At 33.2% G+C, this 13,007-nt stretch overlaps 1 protein-coding gene across 2 annotated transcripts in view; it reads left to right on the top strand.

Moving 5' to 3' along the window:
- The window catches only part of side (sidestep), a 216,749-nt gene that overhangs the window by 35,067 nt on the left and 168,675 nt on the right, over positions 1-13,007 (top strand). For both annotated transcript variants that reach the window (XM_036361143.2, XM_036361140.2), the window contains exon 2: positions 7,961-9,530. In XM_036361143.2, the coding sequence (XP_036217036.2) occupies positions 9,191-9,530 (340 nt within the window). In that variant the 5' untranslated portion in view covers positions 7,961-9,190. The remainder of the gene's footprint in view (positions 1-7,960; positions 9,531-13,007) is intronic.

Genomic DNA, 13,007 nt, shown 5'->3' with positions numbered 1-13,007 from the left:
AATATTTTTTTGTTGTTGTTTTGGTTTCCATTTTGTGTGAACTTTCTTCAAATTTTATTTGTAATTATTTTGTTTGTTTTGAAAGGATAATAGCTGCCGTGCGCCCTAAAGTAGGCAACAGCTGGCAGTGTCCTATGAAACGACACTTTTTCCAAGCTTTATTTCGGCAAGCTGAGCTACTCTGCCTTGGCGCTGCATAAGAATTTCACTTATAAATTGTCGGACAAGTTACAAAAAACAAAAAAAAAAAAACGGAAAAAAAGTCAAAGAAAAATATTAAGTGACTTTCGAAAACACTTCAAAGCAGTTCTTTTGTTTGCACAAAGTTGTTAATACGGGTTTCTTCGTCATCACACCTTTTCACTGCTGTCGTAATCCAGTGTGTTATACGTTTATTTAGCCGCTCTGTATTGCAGTTTAAATAACTCGCATATGCTTCTATCTTTGTATGTTTATCTTCTTATTTGCTTCTGTGTAATTTTTTGTGTGTTTTGGGATTAGAAAAAATCTGCTTTAGCTTTCTTTTGTGAGTATATAAAAGATTTGCTTACCTTTCTGATTAACAGCAGTTTAAATTGAAATGTTCGATGAAATGAATGCAATCGCTAATATTCAACGCTTAGTAAATACTGAAAGTCCTTAAACGGAATTAGTATTTAAAAGGTTTCTAGTAAGGATGCGATTTTAAGGTCTTAGAGCCCTTTTTTTTATATATTTGTTGCATAACAATTCTTTTTATACTTCAAGATTATTTTTTTCTATAAAGAAGTACAAAAAGTTGTAGTGGGGTGTGAATGGGGCAAACGTCAAAATAACTGTATTTCATTGAAGAACATAACTTTTCACTGATGTACATGCTACATATATTATTTTGTTAAAGCCGACTTATTCTGAGATTTGACCTAAGTTTATTTATTAAAGACTCTTAAAACAGAAATATATACAAATAAAGAGTGCCATACACTTTAGGAGTATTTCACAAATAGGTTTTTTAAATTTCCTAAATCAGTTATAGTAAATTTTTTCTCTGTCATACTTTGGCGAAGACACAACATATAACAATTTTGACAAGTATTCCGACATAAAAATTTTTACTTTGATGTCCCCATATTTAACTTACCTTTCAAGTTACTTGAATAAATTAGTAGTAAGGTGGCAATCCTTCTCAAGCATATTTATAATTTCAAACCACCTTAAATTCTTTAATTTGATACCTATTTAATTGTGTTTTCTTAGCTTAAATATTTGTCTTCAAATATTTAAAGAGTTGGCAACCCTGTTGAAAAAAATGTAGTTTTTCCCTAAACTTTTAAATCTTTAGTAATATTATAATTATTTTGTCTAACTACGTAAATAAATGCAAAATGAAAACAGGTGGCAACACTTTTTAAACAAATTTTTTATTTTTTCTCTGTCATACTTTGGCGAAGACACAACATATAACAATTTTGACAAGTATTCCGACATAAAAATTTTTACTTTGATGTCCCCATATTTAACTTACCTTTCAAGTTACTTGAATAAATTAGTAGTAAGGTGGCAATCCTTCTCAAGCATATTTATAATTTCAAACCACCTTAAATTCTTTAATTTGATACCTATTTAATTGTGTTTTCTTAGCTTAAATATTTGTCTTCAAATATTTAAAGAGTTGGCAACCCTATTGAAAAAAATATAGTTTTTCCCTAAACTTTTAAATCTTTAGTAATATTATAATTATTTTGTCTAACTACGTAAATAAATGCAAAATTTAAACAGGTGGCAACACTTTTTAAACAAATTTTTCCAGTAAGCCTTTTTAAATCTGTTTAGTTTGTTACTCGCTTTGTAGTAATATATTTCTTTACATGAAACTTTTTTTTTCAAATGTTGTAGGAGAAAAATTAATATGTTTTTAATTATTAACAAAACTTAATAAGCAATGGCTACCCCTCACAAATTTCAGTCTTTGTAAGTATTTTCTATCATATTTCATATATTTTTCAGTAAGGAACAATTCTCAGTTTAATAATGTTATTTATTTAACATTTTAAATAAGGTGGCAAATTTTACACTTTTTGAATTTTTTTTATATTATTGTATGCATTGCCTTCTCAAACGTGATCTTTGCACGTTGTAAGATTGGAAACCAGTAAAAATCGAATATATTTTTTTAACGTATTCGACTTTCAAAACGATTATTCATGCATCTATGACTATCAAAATATGTATGTATTTTAGAATGTTCTATGTATCAACTTTCTTAAAAATACCGAATAAAATTATTACGGTTGACTCCAGATTCCATACGAAAACTTAGTCAAATCCAACTATATCTTATCTTGACCATCATATAACGATAAAAGTGACTTAAGGGTAATAAATCCGATTATTTTCAAGTAGATTTTTTAGATACCAAGTGAGATAACTGTATAATGCGACAATTGTGGAAATCGGTACAAGAAATTTGCTTTATCACTGTATTTTCAAAATTTTCGCAGATCCTTAAAATATTTCATTCGCTTTGTATATTTACAGATTGAGGTAGTAATAATGAGGGCATGCCTGTACTTAATAATCCCCTGCTTATTTTAAATACACATTTGAGCTAACCCGATCTTGTATTTTACATACACAAATAGCACCTATTAATGCATATTTGACAACAGTTTTTCATATTTTTATTCAAACTTGCCCAAAAGGTGCCACAACCATTGGAGTTACAAATGTATTTGTTTGTTGGGTGGGTCCACCCATATTTTTCGGTTTCGGTAGACGTATTTTGAATCAAGCAATTAGCTGGCGCCGTACGCCGCGCGTTATGGAAGGAGTGGATCTCGTCTGCTCACTGACAGCCCACTTAATATACTCGTGTGCGCATGGCTGTGTCTGTATGTGTGTATTTTTTTTTTTATTAACAACTTTTTATGCATGCGACATCTACACACATATGTAGCTGCGTGCACATTAACATAACTGTATATTTATGCGATTTTAATGTGGCGTGAAGACAAGGGCGACGCCGCATAACTGTTTACGCTCAGAAGTATCTTCATTAAATCAATAGAAACCTTGTAGCATGAAGCATTCCACCCTTTAGTCAACCTCTCAAGTGCCAGCACACAATATACAAGTATAGGTACATTTGTATGTAAGTAGCTATGTATGTGTCTGTGTATTTATGACTTTATTTGTTTATTTGTTTGGCGCGTGTGTGTTTGTTGGCTCTGTAACGCACTTTACCGACGGGTTGTCACCAAACGGGCCATTGTGTTTGTTGTAATAATTATTATATGCATTTTTTTATTTCCACACTTTTTTACATTAAATATTTTTCACTGCGAGTTAATTGCCGTCATCCTGCTGTTATCCTAGTGTGAGTGCATCTGCTGAAAAGTTTGACACGCAATAAAAGTGTTGATTGTTTCGATATTAAAATTTTTTTTTTGTTTTGTTGTTGTTGGTTCCTGTAGAATTGCTTATTTTGCCAAGCCTTCTCCAGCTGGTGGGGACGCGCATAAATATGAGAATGCGCGCTTAGCCCTCGGGACGAGTACAGTCGAGCAGCGGAAACGGCAGCGCGCAAAGAGGGTGGCTTGCCAGGCCACCCGTGCGATGTCGCATTGTGCCACAAAAACAAAAAAAAACAACAAAAACGTACAATGTGCATTTATAATATTCATAGCGTGAATATTTTATTTTAGAGCAGCTATCAAAATTTTATTTTCTGCTTTGCATCACATTTCAACCATCAATTCACCACAGAGCGCGCCGTGTGATTTGTGGAACTCAGTTGTTTTTTGCGCAATAAAATTGACGCTGAAAACTTGAATAATAGTAGGTACAAATGTGCCTATGAGTGTATTGTTCAAAATTACTTATTTTAGCTTTAAAAGTAACTCGATGACAATATGGTTGAGCCATAACTGCATTTTTAGGGATTTTTGAGGTCACGATTTCTCTTGAACGCATATAGAAGGTCCAATAAAAAACAAACACGTTTGTGTGGGTAAAAAAAATAATTTTTTTTGTCACTTGGTATTCTCAAAAAAAGGTTCGAAATCTAAATAAATCCACTTACTTACTATTGATTTTGTAACAGATGTGTTAGCTGCAAAACGGCAGGTTGCTAAGAGGTTCTAAAATGGAGTTGGAATTATTAAAGGTTATCATAGTTTCGACTTTACGTCTTTAATATACACAAACTGCTTTTATAAGTTTCAGTATTTCTTTGACTTTTATGTTCATTTCCTCTTAATGTAAATTAAGGGCATTCTCTTACAAAATATTTCTACCTCTCTTTCTTTCTCTTTACTCCGGTATGTCAAGCGTATGTTTGAGTGTTCATGATTATATTCTGCATTTTATAACGGTATCAAAAATAAACCTCTTTGGTTTCGGGTTTATCCGCCTTAACCCGAGACGCAACGAGTCGCGAGCGTCGGTTAAGATAGCCATCTTGGCAACTTTATTTTTGCCACGACTTTATAAATTCATCTTCTTCTTTTCTACAAACATGAGCCGGTTTGATATAGATCTAAGCTAATTATCTTACTTAACAAACTGCCGTTGTTTGTCTCACAAGAAGGTTATTTGGAGCTCGCAGCACAAACCATAATCTTCAATGGCTACGTCACAAATATATTCATGGATCTTAATCTAAAGACTTCTCCCAAATGATAACATCGTCATATATGGTATAAGTCGCTGCTTTTGCACACGGACTTTCTCTTGAAGACTCTCAAAGACGTTTCATATCAAGTTCTTATCATCCTTATTTATACATCAAATATCAAATCCTGCATGACGAAAAACAGCTTGTCTTGTTGGGAAAACTCTTTTTCTAAATTGTCAACTGTATTCGAAGTAACTTTAGCTAGAAAGAACGTTTCTATAAAATCTAACACTGACATTGTGTTTGGTAAGCTCATCCATAAGCTATCGGAGTTCGTGCTCGCGATCATTTTATACTACACAAACGTACAAGATCCAAGTCCCTAGAAGATTCTTAGGCTGATAAACCGGCTTATACACTATTTTAAATAATTTTGAGAAGTTTGAATCTCAATGCCGGTTACGTAAGCCCGACCGCCATGGGACTAGAATACCTCTAGTCTGTACTAGCTAATAAGCCAAATAATATATTTTTAGGTATGTGTTCACATTTTTAAGACCCAATCAGTATGAGACTTCAAAATTTCACACAAAAAGCTCGAAAGGAACTTATACAAAATACAAAAAAAGTGCAGCCAAAAGTTGAGGCGAACTGTAGGAATGATGTGTTCGAACAAGTCCACACCTACTTCTCTGCACCCTTGAACCGCCTTCTGAGCCTGGCTATATTAATTCTATATTATTGCTGTTTCATAAAATATTAACAGGGAACTAATTGCAGCCTACTCTTGGATAATTTCTCACGACCGTTTAAAGTAAGCTAACATCGCAGCAATTTTATGAATTTCTTGCAACATACTAAGTAAATAGCGAATAATTTTACAATTTTTTACACTCAGAATTGTATATGCCACTGCTCTTTGACGAACTGCTGCTTGACGCCTTCAAGATTTAACACTAGCTTTATGGCTGCTCATGCTCGCACAGAAGTTACATGTGTCCACAGACAGTTAAAGTTATACATACTCACCCACACACACACACACACACACACTGATTTGCATATGTAAATGTGTTTGGCACATAAAAATGTATTTTATTGAGTCGAAATCATCGCCATTTGCACCAGTCAACTAGCACTTAAAAGAGTGTTAAACAGTCGTGTACTAATAACAACAACGGCAGCTACAACAACAATGACAGCAGTAGAAAAATATGCGAAAACAACTTATTTCAACCCTTTAACCTCATGTTTTTACATTTTACGATCACAATTTACGACTTTACGATTTTGCGTCTGTCAATAAAAATGACTTTTTCACACACGCACGCACATGCGCAAATACTTATATATATATACCTATATATATACATAGGGTATGTAGATAGAAACATGTAAATTTTTGCTGCATTTCAACAATTTTACTGTTGGTTGCGCTGTTTCATCTTCATTTTTGCCTCGGCTAGTGCTGTTTGTAAGGTTGTAAATGTGTTTGTGTGTATGTGCTTTTGTGAATATATATATATATATATATATACATATATGTGTGTATATGTGTTTGTGCGTTTGATGTGACTTTTTGCATGAATGAAATTATGCTGCTTGGCGAAAGAATGCCATGAATGTCCAGCACCGATTTACTAGAAATGCCAAAAAGTGTAACAGGAACGAAATACTTTGCCTATGAGGATTTAAGAAACACTTTCTTTAACAGATTTTTTAAATTTTCCTTTAGACACTTTTTTGTGGGCTAAATTTAGTAGTAGTTTAGTTTTTACGGTGCTAAGCTTATTTCAACTTTATTTTTTTTTTTATACAGTGCGCAATAAAAATATTTTTTCCCATCTTTTTCTAGACACAGAATTAAAAAAAAAAGAAAACCGTTAACTTCGACATCTATATAACATCTTTCACAAATAAAAAAAGTTTTTCGGCGTCTGCAGCGTGCAAGCTTGAAAATTCTCAAATTCAGTCATACTAAGCAGAGGCAAATTTTGATTGTGGTAGAGAATATTTGAGGGGTTCCTGTTGGTCATATAGTATAATACAGAGGTTTTTTTTCGAAGTTTCGAAGATATAGCAGCAATAGATTACTGTATTCCTAATTTCTGATATTTTGCTTTGGTTCATCGAGTATTTGCGACAAGTATAATAGTTTACGTTAAAAAGGGAATGTAAATCTAAGAAGAACCAATTCGAATGAATTGGACATGAATTCTTATCAATATTGGGCTACAGATTCTTGTGGTTTTTTTTTGTGTGACTGGGAGTGATTTTTGAGCTCAAGGCTTGTTCGCTAATCATCCTTTGAAATCCAAATACATTTTTTTTATCACATTAGGTTTTAGGGTACCTTGGGGTACCACCAGGTTCATACATTTTCAGCTCAGAACGAGTGAACACATCAGTGCCGAATGAATGGTTCGTAGTTTTGATTATGTCATGGCGTGCTTGAAGTCAAAAATCATTAAACCCTTATTTTGACTTTCAATTCATTCTTCGATTTACCATTTATGTACACGCTGCTGCTCTCTTGTTAAAAACCTTACATGTGAAAGCAACAACAAAATTATCGAGATATGATTTGTAGCAAGAGAGTATGCGGATATCTCATTAAAGGGATATAACTTCTGTTTTAATTGGAGCCAAGTTTTGTATTGCATATTTTAGCTCACTTTTGCTATTGTGAATGGTTCAAATGACAAATGAAAATTTCTTTTTTTTTTCTTGTATTTTTAAAACATAAGATAAAATCAATTATAATAATTTACATATAAAAAGCATAAGTTTAATGGTTAGAGCAATGTTTTTTAACGCAAAAAAAAAAGAATTTATTCACTAAGAAAGAATCATAACACTATTGCGCATGCGTCAGAAGGCAGGTTAGCGTAGGCTTGCACCACAAGTGCTGCCCGTTTGTTTGAGCATCTAGTATAGTTTGTGCGATATGCTGGAGAGTAACGCTTGGCGCATCGTAGACAGCTATTGTTGGGCGAAATATCGTTATACATACCTACATATATAGAGTGGTCGATGATTGAGTCAATTAACAATTTTTTATTATATTGAATAAATTAAGGACTTATCTGAATCCCCTCAAGTATATATCTTGACCTCATAGATCAAAGATCATCTCGGCAAACAACTATTTAATGCAAATAGACTCACAATGTGAGTAAAATTTTATTAATTTAATTTTTCCACTTACAGTTAATGGTTACAGTCAACTGTGGTGTGCATTGGGTATATCAAGCGCCTTAAATTTACTTCTTTTTGTGTCCTTAACCTTTTCTCCTTTCTTCTTCTCTGTCCAAATTAATAAAACATAAAATTATAAATGTTTTGCATTTTCTGCCAATTTTTCAGATTTTTGTGAACCTTGGTGCGGCACATTTAACGGTTGAACAATCGCAAGGATCGCCAGAAGGCACGACCTTGCTCGAAAATGTGAGCGTAAGCGTGACAGTTGAAATATCGAGCGTAAATGTTAACCTGAAAAGAGAAAAAAATAAATAAAAAAATAATACTTAAATAGGGGAAAACAAGGTGGAGTGAGGACTCGCATGATAAAGCAAACAAGTAAATAATAAAAAACCAACAACAATAAACATTAATAGCGTGTATTTTAAGTGCTTGTAAGCGCACACACACACCAACAAACCAACAGCACTGCACCGTCTGCATGCATATTTACTGCTGATTACAGCAAGGCAAACAGAAAAAATTACAAACCAAACGAAGGAAGGTGAAAGCAACAAGAAATTAAATAAATGCGAAACAACAACAACTACAATAAGTACTTACAAATATTTGGCACGAAAATAAAATGTTATGGCATTGCAGAGGTGCACGCATACAGCAAAAGCTCATTTAAAACAAATGTTGCTGCCAACAACAACAACAAGAATAACTGCTATAATAACAATAACAAATACAACTGTAAATGACATTAGTTCTTCCGGTAAGTGGTAGTGTCAGTAGTTGCTGTAATAGCGCCAAACAAAAACACGGAAAAGAAAATTCACGTAACATAAAACCAAAGTGTTGCCATACGCAGCCAAAAATAATAATAATAAGTACTTACATCTTGATGCCATTGTCACTGCTCCAACGCCGAATGTTTGAGACAGCAATTACACACAAACAAACGCTAGCGTGCGCTATACCAACAGCAACGCCACAAAAACAAAACATATATAGGTGGCAACACTGTAATTAAGTGTAATACCAAGTTTTTGCTGCCACAAACAGCATGAAAACTATCCAATTACAAAAGGCAAGAATTCTAGACGCACTGCCGACATTCGGTCGCATCAAAAACTATTACACATTCTTGCCAATTACAACAGTAAAAACAACAATACCAACAACATATCAAGAGAACGTGCAAGCATTGCCAGTGCAACAAAAACGAAGCGATTAAAAGTAAAATTAAATTAAAAATAAATACAAAGTATTGTGTGTAAAGTAGCAACTAAAAAGTAAAACTACAACAACAAAGATAAAACTCAAAAGCTACGCAACACAAGAAATTCCGCTAAAAGTTATCCGGTGTTGCACATACATAAATGACGGATTGCAGACTTGTGCAACAAAATGGCAACCCCGCAAATTTCCCAAGTCATTATCAATCAAAAATTCCCATTTGTAAATGCTGTTGCGCAAATCCAATTAACAACAACAAAAACAACAAGTACAACTACAACAAACACAAAGCTATGTCGTCTTCAAGAGAGTCGTTGGGTGCGAAGAAAACATTGTTGCACTGGGTTGAAGAGCAAGCACAACAACAACAACAAGAGCAGCGGCAGTACTCGTCACTCGCTGCACTGGCTTCACCTTGGTTGGAGCGAACAATTGCTGCTGGTATGCATTCTACTCGCCAGCACGTGGGATCCAACGGGCTGCGACGAGTCACAGGACTTTCAGAAAGCGAGTGAGTCGAAATTTTCATATATTTGAACCACACATGTCTATATGAATTCTTGAATGGAGGATTGATTAGTAATGCATAAAAATGTTAGCGTTGTTTAGAGGTTCTAATTCTGTGACCAAAATTACCGCTTTAGTTAGTTTCTTTGAAGAGCCCATTTTTAGAGTAAATTTATTTTCTGCAAGCAATTTTATGTCAAAAATATTTTAGTCAAATTTACTGAGAAAAATTAAGTTTTAATTTTAACTCTTTAAAAATTTTCCATTTAATTAGATTATGTGATGAAAATATCTTAAAAAGTTACTCCTAAAAGATTCAAAAATATATATCGATAGAAAAAATAACGATTAGTATTAGTAAATATTACGTATGCTTCCGAAACAAATTGTTTATACATAAACATATAATAGTTTCAGTTATATCGGAACCCATCTCAAAAATATATCTGGCAACATTTTTTTGACGCTATTTAGTTTGACGCCTTAAGAGAAATTTTTAATTTTATGAAACTGAAAACTCCAACACGTGGCAACACTTCTCAAAATAAATGGTTCATTTGCATGCTTCCTGGAACCATACCACTTTTATGCCTCTAATTAATTTTGTTTTTATATACAATAATATATTATTTGCCTACGCGTTTTCAAGAAATCGACAGCTTTTATCTAAAATATATCCGGAAGAACCTTTCTGATATTTTATTATACTTTATCTTTACATTAGTATGCAAATTCTATTGTTTGTTTTATTATATGTACAATATTAATTTAATACAAAAATGCAATTGCGTAACACGGAATTAAATTACAGATTATGATAGGTGGCAACCTTATTAAAAAAGTATTTTCTGTTGCCAACATTCGTGAACCCCACCAGTTTTATACTCAAATTGAATATATTTTAAAATTTGTTGCATATAAATTTTTAAAAATGTGCCAACAGTGCTCAAGAATATCTCCAACAGCAATGTCGCTGATTCGAAAATTCATCTCAACAATTAGTTTCACTTTATTTTTTCGAGATTTAACCCTTCCAGTTGAATACCCCTATTGGAGTGTTTTCTAATCTTATATGAACATACATACAAATTAATTTACATTTTCAAATTGCTGGCAACCTTTCTAAAGAATATCAACCAGAAATTGTGTTTCTACTTTATCTTTTTAATATACTATTATATTAGTAAATGTAAACGGGTGGCAACACCCCTCAAAAATAAATTCAATTGCTTTTTATAACCTTTTTAGTTTGTTAACGTTATTCTTGTTTTTTTTTTACTAATCTAAATTATTTTTTTACTTAAAAATCTTTTTTTTTTGTTTTTTGTGTAACTATCCAAAAAATCAATCATATCGGTGCAGCCTACAGATATTTCACCCAGAAAATAAATTGTATTATATGTCTGATGCCCTTTCTTTCTCATGGTAGCATGTGCTAGAGTAAAGTCATACGTTTCCTGATTTCCAAATAATATCATTGCATATGACATCTGACAAGTATGTTAAGTCTTAATTTACACTAAGTGACTATTTCAGCAACAATTTGACACACAATGTGTCAAACTTTAAATTCAGTTTATACGCCAGCATTCGTAATGCCATAAAATGAACTAGCTCTTAACTTCATAAACCATGCTGGATAGTAATGTGGAGAGTTTTTGTAATTCCAAAGCGATTTATGACATTAAATGATGATTGCTTTTAGCTCTCTGGCGACTACTTGCTGCCAGCAACCGAGCGAACATAGCATTATGAGTTTTCTAGTGGCTTGAGAAGGCGCTGAAAAAAATATAAGAATGTATGAAAGCATATATTTGTATATATTGTATATATGTATGTGCGTGTGTTTGTGTGGATTTCCGCTTGAATATAATACACACATTGACATGCGCTGGCGTGGCGTGGCGTTGCATTGACAACGCGCTAAGTGGAAGTCAAACATGAAGACAAACAAACACACGCCCACTGCGCATGCATATGAATATATGTGTACGTAAGTGTGTGCTGGTGCATTTACCAATTGCTGTAACGCGCGTCACATGTGCGCCGCTGCTGCTTCGGCTTCCTTTTCAGCATTTTTTTTTTTTGCTGCTTCAAATTCCCAATCTGTCATTGACAGCGCAAGCAACACCAACGCCAACAGCAAACAGTCAGACATCGGTGTGTGTGTGTGTAGCGCGCACTGTTGCATAGAGCTTTGTCTTTTTTTTGCGCTTGCTTCTTCTTTGCAATACTTCACTGCATAGCTGCGGGCCAACAGCTGAGAGTTGGAGCGAAGAAATGTGCAAAGGACAGCATTTAGCCGAATGTGGCAACGCACCTCGGTCCTGAAAATTTCAAATGTGAAGGAAAAATGTTCGGCTTATACACACGCGAGGGCGCACGAACATACATGCTACGTACACAACTCGTCGCAATGACTAATTCGCACTGGAGAATCGTACTATTTTTGTGTGGAAGTTACGGTTTTTTAACTGCTATAAAGAGTGTGGCAAGCGATTCGTTGAAAAACTCTTCTAGCAAACCAGGAAACGAACTCAAAACTGTGTTGGAATATGATAAATCAATATGAGCGTAAAAAACGACTGCTTGTTTTTCGTAAAGCAGATTATATATGCATATATGACGGCAAGTGCTTGTCAAAAGAAGCTTCTCATAAAAAATTATTCAAATAAAACTCAAGAGCTTCATAATACTTAAATAAAATACTCATATGTTAAGATAAGCTCATATGAAATATTACTATAGATGAATAATTTAGCCAAAGCACTCGTATGCAAAATTTTTCTTTTTCACAAAAAATGAAAAATGTGTGGCAATGTTGGGTATTATAAGTTATAAAGTAAGTAAATAGGTATATCTCGTAAGCTGAAAAATTTTAAATAATGGCAGGAATAAAAAAAAATTGGCAACGCTAAAATTTTATATAAAATAAATTGTATAATTGGCAACCCCTTATTAATTAGACCCTAATTTTTATGTCGAAACTTTCTTAACAACGTTTGTCTATGCAAACTAATTATAGCTATTTAGATCAAGTTTCCCAAAAGTTTCTCGTTTTCCCTTTAAGAATTCTCAGTTAAACTTAGTTGCGATTATAAAAGTAGCATGCTATAATTTTAAGTATGTTTTTCCTTTATTTTCGGAGTTCAAAAATTTAAAAACAAATATATTATTAACAATTGGCCACTCTGATCGAACATTTTTTGTGTTTACCTTAATTTCAGTTATATATCCTTGACTAAATTTAACTTGGCAAACCTATGTGTGATTCCTTAATTATCTTAATGCCATTAACTTTTCTTCTTCTATAGCTTTTCAAATTTCTACTAAGTAAGCAAACTAAAAAATGTTTACTCATAGCAACTACGAATTCCGAACACTTTGAATAGCTTCGGAGGAACTTGCATCTAAATACATTTAAGTTTGCATCCAAAAAATGTTCGATTCCTCATTTTCCAGTAGCTTTATCAAGTCTTTT

The sequence above is a fragment of the Bactrocera oleae genome, chromosome 2, assembly GCF_042242935.1.
Source record: "Bactrocera oleae isolate idBacOlea1 chromosome 2, idBacOlea1, whole genome shotgun sequence".
Classification (NCBI taxonomy): Eukaryota; Metazoa; Arthropoda; class Insecta; order Diptera; family Tephritidae; genus Bactrocera; species Bactrocera oleae.
Note: the sequence above shows the minus strand (reverse complement) of the source record. Positions and strands in the feature narration are given on the sequence as shown.